General features: G+C 47.6%; 1 protein-coding gene across 2 annotated transcripts in view; it reads left to right on the top strand.

Annotated features, from left to right (window-relative positions):
- The first annotated feature begins 216 nt into the window (after positions 1 to 216).
- OSBPL5 (oxysterol binding protein like 5) overlaps positions 217 to 11,211 on the top strand; it is an 83,877-nt gene continuing 72,882 nt past the window's right edge. Inside the window, exon 1 of one of the 2 annotated variants that reach the window (XM_018555518.1) lies at positions 217 to 241. In XM_018555518.1, the coding sequence (XP_018411020.1) occupies positions 227 to 241 (15 nt within the window). In that variant the 5' untranslated portion in view covers positions 217 to 226. Of the gene's footprint in view, positions 242 to 10,844; positions 10,877 to 11,211 lie in introns of those variants that run through there. The other variant, XM_018555526.1, reaches the window with a different exon arrangement.

The following is an 11,211-nucleotide window of genomic DNA, read 5'->3' as shown; positions in this document are numbered from 1 at the left end:
AGCATCTGCTTCCTCTGGGTACCAGACCCGTGACAGCTCTGCAGCCCATGCTCTGTGCAGTCCGACAGCTTCCTGCCATTTCATTGGCCAGTTCAGCCATTCCTCGTGCTGGCAGGCCACCAAAAAAAAATATCCTCGTACGGGCAGCAGTAAGGAGAATGAACAAGAGGTCCTCCTCCTCCGCCTGTGGCTAGAAGGGATCTGCGCCGGCTGGAAGAGTCCACTCATGCCCTGCTGCACCGTAAGTACAATATAACGTACCTATAACGTAATGCTTCCATGCCCCATTAAAACAAAAAGCCTTTGCCTGTTGCGCAAGACGGCGCGCAAAGTGCGGTAACCCGCACCGATCGTAGCAAGGAGTTACCGCACGCTGCATCAAATACACCACCCGGCGCCGCATGCGAATGTCTTCTTCTCCTTCCCTCCTGACCCCAAATTGAGGTCTTTCGCGGAGTATTGTAAGCACAATGGGGACGTTTCCGAAACGCCGTTTCTTGCAGCTCTTTTGTTGAGTAACAATGTGATGTCTGTACAAGGTATGCGGGGAACATTCCTCCCCGGAGGAGCGGAGAGAGATGGAGCAGATACTGCATTGCACCCAATTTCCACCAGAGCCGATGATGAATAACGACTTGTGGAAGTTTGGAGTTGTGAACTCAAAAAGGGGGGGGGGGGTGAGCTCGTTACATTGTAGCCAAAGGCAGGACGCTGCAGAGACGGTGTAATGCAGAGCTCCGCAACCTGCAGCTTCAAGGCTCTTGTAGTAGTAGGACTACAGGGCTCAGCAATACCCCCCAACTGTCCCTCTATTGGCACCTCTGTCCCCCTTTCCTCCTCACTTGTCCTTTTTTTTTGGTCTGATGTCCATATATCTATGAAAAGGTTCTATGTAACAAAGGATGACCTGGATGGACCCGAGTCTTTAGTCAAAGGTTTTTCTACATGCTGGAGTGCTTGTGACCTTTTTTTGTATTTTCGGACTTATTTTGCGGAGGCATCCGCGCTCATTTTAGCCCCCCACCCTCCTGTATGTAACTATGTATCTACCAAAAGTCTTATTCTGCACTGAAACCTTTAATATAAATGATAAAGGAAAAGGTCATGGTGAAAAAAAATAATCCAGGGTTAACCAATCATTTGTGGCATATAAATGCTTAAAATATTTTTAAAGTAAAGTTTTTAAGCTATTTTAAATTCTGCATCTAAAACATTTGAGCATCAAGAAGCATCATCCATTGCAAGTCAAATCACTTACAATGGATGCTGCTTCTTGATGCTTAAATGTTTTAGATGCAGAATCAGTTGCTCCCCTGAGCACTGGTCCTGATATCCTGGTTTACGGTGGCTCGTTTCTATTGCAGTGCCCTATGGAGCCACCCTTGTGTGTGCTAATAAGCTGTGTATGGGTCCTTTCCCTTGCAGGGTCCTATGGAGCCACCCTTGTGTGTGCCAATAAGCTGTGTATGGGTCCTTTCCCTTGCAGGGTCCTATGGAGCCACCCTTGTGTGTGCTAATAAGCTGTGTATGGGTCCTTTCCCTTGCAGGGTCCTATGGAGCCAACCTTGTGTGTGCTAGTAAGCTGTGTGTCTCCACCAGCACTTGCAGGGTCCTATGGAGCCAACCTTGCGTGTGCTAATAAGTCCTTGTGTGTGCTAATAAGCTGTGTATGGGTCCTTTCCCTTGCAGGGTCCTATGGAGCCACCCTTGTGTGTGCTAATAAGCTGTGTAGGGGTCCTTTCCCTTGCAGGGTCCTATGGAGCCACCCTTGTGTGTGCTAATAAGCTGTGTAGGGGTCCTTTCCCTTGCAGGGTCCTATGGAGCCACCCTTGTGTGTGCTAATAAGCTGTGTAGGGGTCCTTTCCCTTGCAGGGTCCTATGGAGCCAACCTTGCGTGTGCTAGTAAGCTGTGTGTCTCCACCAGCACACAGACATAGCAAGGCAAGTCACTTCCCTGTCCCCCTCTCCTTCCTCCCTCCATTATCCACCTTCCTCCTCCACGCTAGTAGATGAACAGTTGCTGCAGACTGCTCTGTCTCTTGTGATCTTGTACCGGATAGGAAGTTGAGGGAAGCTGAGCTGAGAGAGTTGGAGCTGTTTTGAAACATGATGACTGTTAGTGCTTGGGTAAAAATGTAAAGAAATATTTTGCTGGGAGATGTATATTTGTTTAATTTGGATTCATTATTGAAAAAAAAGTTTGATTTTAATACTATTTTATTGGTGTGTATAATCAGGGGCGTGGCTGGGGGCGTGTCTATTGGGCAATTATGTTGTGCTGGAAGGTGTCTATTGCCCAATGATGTTGTAGTGGAAGGTTTTGTGATGATATAAGTTACACTCTCTACATGAATACAGTGTAAGAGTAGGGGGTGACCCCTGGCACCCTGTACTCACAATCTTTCCTCAGTCTTCCGGGCTGAGTGTTGCAGGGTGCCATTCAATCCAGAAGACTGAGGACATCTTGTGGTAAAGAAGAGGTACTGCTGGTGGCACCACCAGATTAAAGGAGAACTATGAGGTGAGTGCTTTTCACTCACCTCATAGTTCTAGCCGACCTGTGACAATGAGACTGTCACAGGTCGGCTCAGTAGATCCGGAGGTGAGCGAACACATACCGGCGTTCGCTCACCTCTCGATCCTGTCACGGCAGAGAGCTTGATTCCCCCCTCCCCGCTCCGATTCTACCAGTGCTGACTGGCGGAACGGACGGGGGAGGGGGCGGGTACAGCTGGCTCTGCCTCTAGATAGGCAGAGCCAGCTGTCAGTTACGCAGCTGGGCGGATCCAGACATATGTCAGGATCCGCTTCAGCTGCGGCGTCTCAGTATACCGCAAACTACAGCTCGCTGTATACTGAGCCAAGGGTGACGGGAGGACGCTAGTTTGTGTCCTCCCGTTACCCTGAGAACTATGGGGAAAAGCCCTAACCCCATAGTTCTCCTTTAAGAACTTGTTCACACCAGTAGCTACGCTCAGCTGCATGTGCTGATGTGCTCGATTGATCCGCATTGCACTGTTTCTTTTCTGTCAGAACTTTATTGAAAGGTCACAAGTTCTTTTGGCACACCTTTAAAAAAATTATTGCATGCTATCATTTTTTAAGCACACACCGCCAGAATGCGGCAGTGTACACTGTGCCCACCCACTGCAAAGCACTTTTATGGCAAAAAAAAATGGCCAGGGCAGCGCCAAATAATGGGCCCTAAAGGTGCAGCAGGGGCTGATCTGTTCTGCATTGCATACTTGTGAACACAGCCAAGAACTGCACAAGAGCCAGGATTTACATGACTGTGCCATCTCTCCGTACCTGGAAGTGTTCCACTGAGATATTACTTAGCATGTGTGTGCTTAACATGGAAAATATACAGAATATCTGATGTCAGGACCTCTTCAATAAGTGTAGAATATGTATCATGTTTTATATGTATCATATATGGTATATACATTATATATGTATCATGTTTTATATGTATCATATATGGTATATACGTTATATATGTATCATGTTTTATATGTATCATATATGTTATATACATTATATATGTATCGGGTTTTATATGTATCATATATGTTATATACATTATATATGTATCGGGTTTTAGCACATTTTCTCCTTTAGTTGGAGATCTCGTGTAATAAAGGGAAGTTAGAGAAGTAAAGTGACAACATGCAGAGGGGACGGGTCCCGGTGTACAGATGAGGAATGACTCATTCCATGACTAGGAAGCCCATTTAATGATCTTGTGGGAGTCGGGTGCATGACGGCTGCATCTTAAAGTACCGACCGCGTACCATTCATGTACTCACACATTACAATCCACTTCATCATTACATCACAAGGTCAGCACAATATTTGTGTGACTCACAGCCGCCAACATACTGCCAGTGAGAGTGGAAGAAAACACAATCACTACAATCTCTTACCATGTGTTAAAGCTGAACCCCGGCCTCCCCTTCAGTCTTATATCCGGCCTTCCCTTCAGTCTTATATCTGACCGCTGTCCTTCCCTTCAGTTTTATATCTGACCTCCAAACTTCCCTTCAGTCTTATATTTGACCTCCAAACTTCCCTTCAGTCTTATATCTGACCTCTGTCCTTCCCTTCAGTTTTATATCTGGCCACCAGCCTTCCCTTCAATCTTATACCGGATCTCCGTCCTTCCCTTCAGTCTTATATCTGACCTCCTCTTCAGTCTTATATCTGGCCTCCAGCCTCCCCTTCAGTCTTATATCTGGCCTTCTCTTCAGTCTTATATCTGGCCTTCCCTTCAGTTTTATATCTGGCCTCCAGCCTCCCCTTCAGTTTTATATCTGGCCTTCCCTTCAGTCTTATATCTGGCCTTCCCTTCAGTCTTACATCTGACCTCCAGCCTCCCCTTCAGTCTTATTATTGACCTCCAAACTTCCCTTCAGTCTTCTATCTGATCTCCGTCTTTCCCTTCAGTCTTCTATCTGATCTCTGGCCTTCTCTTTAGTCTTATATCTCGCCTCCAAACTTCCTTTCAGTCTTATACCTGATCTCCGGCCTCCCCTTCAGTCTTATATCTGACCTCCGTCCTCCCCTTCAGCCTTCTATCTGACCTCCGTCCTTCCCTTCAGTTTTATATCTGACCTCCGTCCTTCCCTTCAGTCTTCTATCTCGCCTCCGTCCTCCCCTTCAGCCTTCTATCTGACCTCCGTCCTCCCCTTCAGTCTTATATCTGACCTCCGTCCTTCCCTTCAGTCTTCTATCTCGCCTCCGGCCTCCCCTTCAGTCTTGCACAGTTGTGGCTCCTCTCCTCTTCCTCTAATGTCACTGCACACTGTGAGACGCTCACAATGTACATTAGAAGCTGCACCAAGTCAGAGCCCGCCTCATTTCATGGCTGGAGGACACCCAGCATAGTTTAGCACTGTCCTCCCCAGCCTGACCATCCCTGGCCCCGCCCCTTTCATTCATTGGATTTCATGTATATGTCAAGGAGAGTCATCATCACATGTGGGCATTACCTAGAGGTGTTCAGCATGCAAATGTCTCCTACCTAGGAACGCCTACTCCTCCAAACTGTAAAAAAATAAGGATCACCAGCATTTGTAAGATGACGCTCAAATCTTTGTGTTCATTTATTCAAGCAGATTGTCACATATATCACACAGCCAGCCTTTCGGGGACCACACAGGGACCCTGATGAAGGGACCCCGCATGGCCCCGAAACGTTGGCTATGCGATATATGTGACAATCTGCTTGAATAAATGACCACAAAGATTTGAGCGTCATCTTCCGAGTGCTGGTGATCCTTATTTCCTACAACTTGATGTGCACGGCGCCATGCATGATTCTCACTACGAGCACCACTGCTGTTATTGGTCCTAAGGAGTGCAGGGGGACACATCTGTATACTACACTCCTCCAAGCTGACATCCACACATCATGGCATATTGATATTTGCATAACTCCTCCCAAAAGCCAGCCCACTGCTTGCATCAGAGCTCATTTTAAAATAATATATGAAATAGAAACACTTTCTTTTAAATGATGATTTTGTGTAAAAAGTTTTTTGGTTTTTTTTGCGTGTGTATTAGTTTGAATAAAAAAAAATTAACAAAATGCATTTTTAGAAATTAATCATTTTATTTTAAAATGTAAAAATATGAAATGTGTTATATGTACAGTGTCTGCTCACACCATCCTGAGGAAGTGGCCACATTAGAACCACGAAACGCGTTGATGGTGTTATGTGTATATACTTTCCATTAAATATTTATTGACAATTGATAAAAGACCTAGACTTCGTCTGATTGGTCCGGGCGCCTCTGCTGACCAAATGTTCCTATTTTAGGGAATTTTCATGACACCGTCCAGACCAGATTGGGTTCCTGTAGCATACCAGCTTTGGAGCATCCGAACCTCACCCTGACAGGCAGGCATCGAGCGCAACCACCTGCACAGGGACAGAAGTATTCCCATTATACTGGATTGCTTGATATCCCCTATGGGGCCTCCTGCAGCCACATCTATGTGATTATTACTAGGGATGCACTGATACCGATACTAATATCAATATTGGTGCCGATACCAAATATTTGGGCGAGTACTGGTACTCCCGATGCCTAGCCCGGTACCGGAACTACCAGTATCAGGAAGTCGGGCAGCGAGTTACTACACGATGCCAGCTTCCTGATTTGCCGGGAAGCGGGCTTCATGCTCCCTCGTCAGAGGGAGCATGGAACTGTCTTCCCTTAAGGGAGCATGGAGCTGGCTTCCCGGCCAATCAGGAAGTCGGGCAGCTTGTAATGACTTGCCGCCCAGCTTCCTGATTGCTCGGGAAGAAGACTCAAAACAATGGGAGAAGGAAAAACGAGGACAAATCCCGGGAGAGATCCGAAATTTTGCAGAACAGACAAATAATATAATCACCAGGTGATGAGGGAGCATGGAGTCGGCTTTCTGGCCAATCAGAAAGCCGGGCGGCTAATAACTCGGTGCACGGCTTCCTGATTGGCCAGCTTCCCAAGCAATCAGGAAGCTGGGCGGCAAGTCATTACATGCCCCCCGGCTTCCTGATTGGCCAGAAGCCCAACTTCATGCTCCCTCATCTCCAGGTAACCAGCATGGAGCCGGCTTCCCGGCCAATCAGGAAGCCAGGCGCCATGTAATGACTTGTCGCCTGGCCTCCTGATTGCTCGGGAAGCTGGCCAATCAGGAAGCCAGGCGCCAAGTCGCCCCCCAGCTTCCTGATTGGCCAGAAAGCCGGCTCCATGCTCCCTCATCACCTGGTGATTATATTATATCTCTGCTCTGCAAAATTTCGGATCTCTCCCGGGACTTTTGTCCTCGTTTTTCCTTCTCCCATTTTTGGAGTCTTCTCTCCGTCCAATCGAATCCCTTGCTTTAATGAGGCGCAGGTGACGGAACGACGCTGAATTCTGGAAACATTCCGTGAAAGTCTTTTGCTTCCATCAGTTGCTTTGATGTGTCTCTGAAGTTGTGTAATTTGTTTTCTCCGGTATATTTTCCTCGCTCGCAGTCGTTGTTTGGTTTAATGCGCTCTCGGGGGAATTCGGGACAGAGGAGAGCTGTGCAAATGTGAGATTACACGAGAATTATTAGACGCAGTGATGAAATCTTTGCTGCCTCTTACACAATCACAACATTCTGGAGGATGCTCATTCGATGGCGGCGGAGAATCCAATGTCTGCTCCGAAGGTATTAGAGACTGGAGAACAGGAGAGCTGGGTATATTAAAGGGGGACTCCACCCACAGCTGTTGTATCAGGGTTGCACTGTTGCTGATCATACGCTGGCTCCGGATCATGATTTGGGCTCCGGATCTTCTCATGGTGGGAATGTTGCTTTTAGTCATATAAGGTAAGTATGGACTTTTTGGGGCAATGTAGCTTTTACAGTGGTGGATTAGGAGTTAATTTTTAGGCATGGGTGTGTCTAATCCCAAAAAGCAAAAATGGAATATATTGCAGCCAGTCCTTAGATGCGTTGGGTGCATCTGTTCTATTTTTCAGGATTAATTTTATTTCCACCTGCCGGTAACACACTTCCTGTCCTAGGGTGACAACGCTCACTCATTGTACTGTATTTATATTGGAGGATTTTAGAGGCTGTACTTCCCTTCCCTTTTCCATCTTCAATACATAGGAAGGGTGGGTATTGTAGATCACAAAGTATAGCTAGAAAAGATAACTGTGCTGTCTCAATGGAGGATTTGGACCACAAATGGGTCCCTCCTCTCTTCATCTCTATTACATGGGGTCAGGGAGTTTGTAGTTTGCAGAAGATTTAGCAGATAAAAGTGTTTGATGTATCGGTTCTGTGCAAGTTACGCGGACACTCAGGACTGTTCCTTTAATGAAGCAGCCTAAGGCTGTTGCCTCAGGTGGCATTTCTTTGGGTCATGTGGGGGGAGGCAGGCAGAGCGGCACAATGTTTGCAGTGTGGCTGCCTCCCCCTTTCTGGCCAGAGCATCCCAGGTTGCTAAGAGCCAGGCTGGGAGATGTGTGAAGGCTCTACATCTCTACGCCCAGCTCCCAGCAACCTATTATGCTCTTGCCAGCATCCCGTCGAACTCCTGGCGACCAGTGATGTCACTGGTTGCCGGGAGCTCGGCGGGACGCCTTCCAGAGCATCACAGGTTGCTAAGAGCTGGGTGGGGAGATGCAGAGCCCTTACACATCTCGCAGCCCACCTCTTAGCAACATCACTCTCCACCAGCACCCCCACTGATTGTGTGCACCATCAAGCACCCTCCCCCTCAGGTGGCAAAAAGTCTAGGAACACCCCTGAGGACAGTGCAATATAAAAAATGTCCCCTGATGGAAATTCATCCTTTATCATGTCATCCAGGGATGTATATCCATCATCAATCATGATGAGTAATGATCTGCTGATGTGATGACCCGTGTCATGATGACCCTCTCCTGCTGCACCTCCGTCACTAAATGACACCTCCCTGGCTGGCTGCTGAATGTCAAAAACCGAACTGCGATGCTGGCTGGCGTCATTGACAAAACATGGCCATGAGCATATTTGGTAAATGATGTCATCCAGATGCCTGCTGGCTTGCTTACCATTTGAAACAAGCCAATGTGTGGCCTAAAGCTATCACTTAGCGAAAGTGACTGATAGGTCCACTTTAAGAGCCATTTTATAACCTCCTGTGTTTTTTAAATGTTCAGTTCCACATGGCATGGGATCATGCAGTACCCTTAGGGGATGCATATCGGGAAAGAGTTATTTGCATAACTACAGCCGACAAAAACATGTCAGTGGAATTTGTACCCTTGAAAATAAAAGAATGGATTTTTCCTGATTTGTCTGTGCGGTTTAAAGTGAGCCGCCAAGTGGCGATGGTCCCCAAGGGTGTCAGGCTGACCATTTTGTAGCAGCAATTAGCTGCTGGTGACTTGATGGTAAGAATCAATGTCTCAGTGCAACAGGTTAAAGAAATGCTGTGTTGGGCAGCACAGTGGCTTCATGGTCAGCACATCTACCTTGCAGCATTGGGGTCCCTGGTTTGAATCCCACCCAGAACACTATAGTCATGGAGTTTGCATGTTCTCCCTGTGCTTGTGTGGGTTTGCTCCTAAACTCCAAAGACATAAAAGGTAGGTTAACTCTAGTATAGCATTTCTCAACCTTCTTTTAGTCATGTATGCAAATCTCGAGGAACCCCAGTCCAAAATTTCATAGACGTTAAGGGGGACTCCATTGAAAAACACCCTAAAAAGTGGGTCTCCCCCTTCAAATTAAAGTGCCCCTTCAAATCAAAATGTTTCCCCCTTCACATCAGAGTCACCCTTTCACATCAGGGAGGAGCCCCCCGCTCCACATCAGAAGCCTCACTTTTATATAAGAGTTCCCCTTATACATCAGGAGCCCCCTTCACCTCGGTCTTCATTCCCCCTTCACATCACAGTCCCACTACCAAAAAATCTTGGGGCACCCCTGAGGAGGCACACCAGTCTGCCAAGGCACCGTGGTTGAGAAAGGCTGCTCTGGTATATCTGGTAAATGTGTGCGCATGTATGTGAGATAGGTACCCTAGATTGTAAGCTCCACAAGGGCTCGTTCACACCATCCAGTGCATTAATCGCACAGTCCCATGGCATAGACGCACTGGATCTCTTAATCAAACCCTCCCCGCGATTTGGGGCCGGAGGGCTGCAACCAACTAATCAATTAATCGATAATAATCAGTAATGAGAATAATTGTCAACTGTTCTCATTATCGATTAGTTGGTTGGCTCCCCTACCTCTCTCTCCACGCTGGGAGTAGGGCACAGCAAGCAGTGGGCGGGTGCAATAGCCAGCCTGCTTCTCTATTGCAATTTGAAATGGCCAATAGCAGGCACCTGCCGACTACCTGCTGTATCATTCAGCTGTCGTCTGCGGAATCTTGCCCCTGGCAGCTGCCATTCCCGGGTTGAACCTATTCAAGCGCCATGTGCTAATTAATTAAAAAAATAATCGGCCAACTATTTGATTATGAAAATAATCATTAGTTGCAGCCCTATTATTTTGTGCACCACAGTGGAACGCAGGGCATTGCGGTATCACGCATTCCGGTGCGGGTGATCGAAGCGCAGGGGTGAGGCGTGTCTGCGGTGCTTTTGAAATGAGTGGAACCACCACGCCCCCTCCCGCCCCAGAAGGTGGGGAGGGTTTGATTAAGCAATCCAGTGCCATCCATTGCATTTATGCCATGGGACTTTGCGATGAACGCACTGGATGGTGTGAACGGGCCCTGTGGGCATGGACTGATGTGAATGTGCAGTATGTAAAGCACTGCGTAAATGATTGGCGCTGTATAAATACCAATAATAAATAAAAATAATCTTCATGTGGGCGCGCTCTGCTACTAATCGTAGCTAAGCCATAGAAATGAAGAGCGATGGACGCTGACACAAGACGCTGCTCAAACTCATTGGCTGAGCTACAAAACGCAATTAAATGAGCAAATTAGCGATTCCATTTTTGTTTTTTTAATGAAAAATAGGATTGATGCAAATAATTCGCCCATCTGATCTGGCTCTTAGTGTGGACCTGGAGGGGGCAGTAAGTGGCATCCTCCCTGCTTACATCACGTAGTCACAGTGGTACCTCTGCTGTGTCCTCTGCCTCCTCATTAGTCTCTCTGCTGCCTCTCCCTGAAGTCTGTGTTCTGCGCAGCATCCTCTATTCCCGGGTACCGGGCACGGCTCAGGGCCGGGCATCTCACCCTCCTCCTCTGTCTGCAATCTGCTGGGAGGACCCGGCGGCACAGCGATCCATGCCCGGCCATGAAGTTCCAGCGCTGGGCGTTCAGCGGCACACAGGGCATCTCTAGGACGGAGCCCCGTCACCCCCACATGCCGCCGTACCCCGTCCTCAGCTGAGACGGTAAGATTCGCTGAATATCCCGGTTTATTCGTGTCATTCTGATAGAGATCATACATGGCATTCCTGTGTGCTCACAGATCAGCGCTGCTGGAGCTGTTCAGGGGCTGGGGCTGCAAGGCAGAGGACATAGAATTGTGACAATGTAGCTGGAAATACGTGGACATATCAGGGGGGTGAGATGGGGAGAGAGGAAGAGAGATAGTATATACAGGGAGGGAGAGAGAGAGGGAGGTGGGGAAGAGAGAGAGTATATACAGTGAATATATAGAGGGGAGAGAGAGAGAGAGATAGTATATACAGTGTACATACAGAGCGAGATATAGTGTATCTATAGG

The sequence above is a fragment of the Nanorana parkeri genome, unplaced genomic scaffold, assembly GCF_000935625.1.
Source record: "Nanorana parkeri isolate BGI_ZX_2015 unplaced genomic scaffold, ASM93562v1 scaffold10, whole genome shotgun sequence".
In the NCBI taxonomy this organism is placed as follows: domain Eukaryota; kingdom Metazoa; phylum Chordata; class Amphibia; order Anura; family Dicroglossidae; genus Nanorana; species Nanorana parkeri.
Note: the sequence above shows the minus strand (reverse complement) of the source record. Positions and strands in the feature narration are given on the sequence as shown.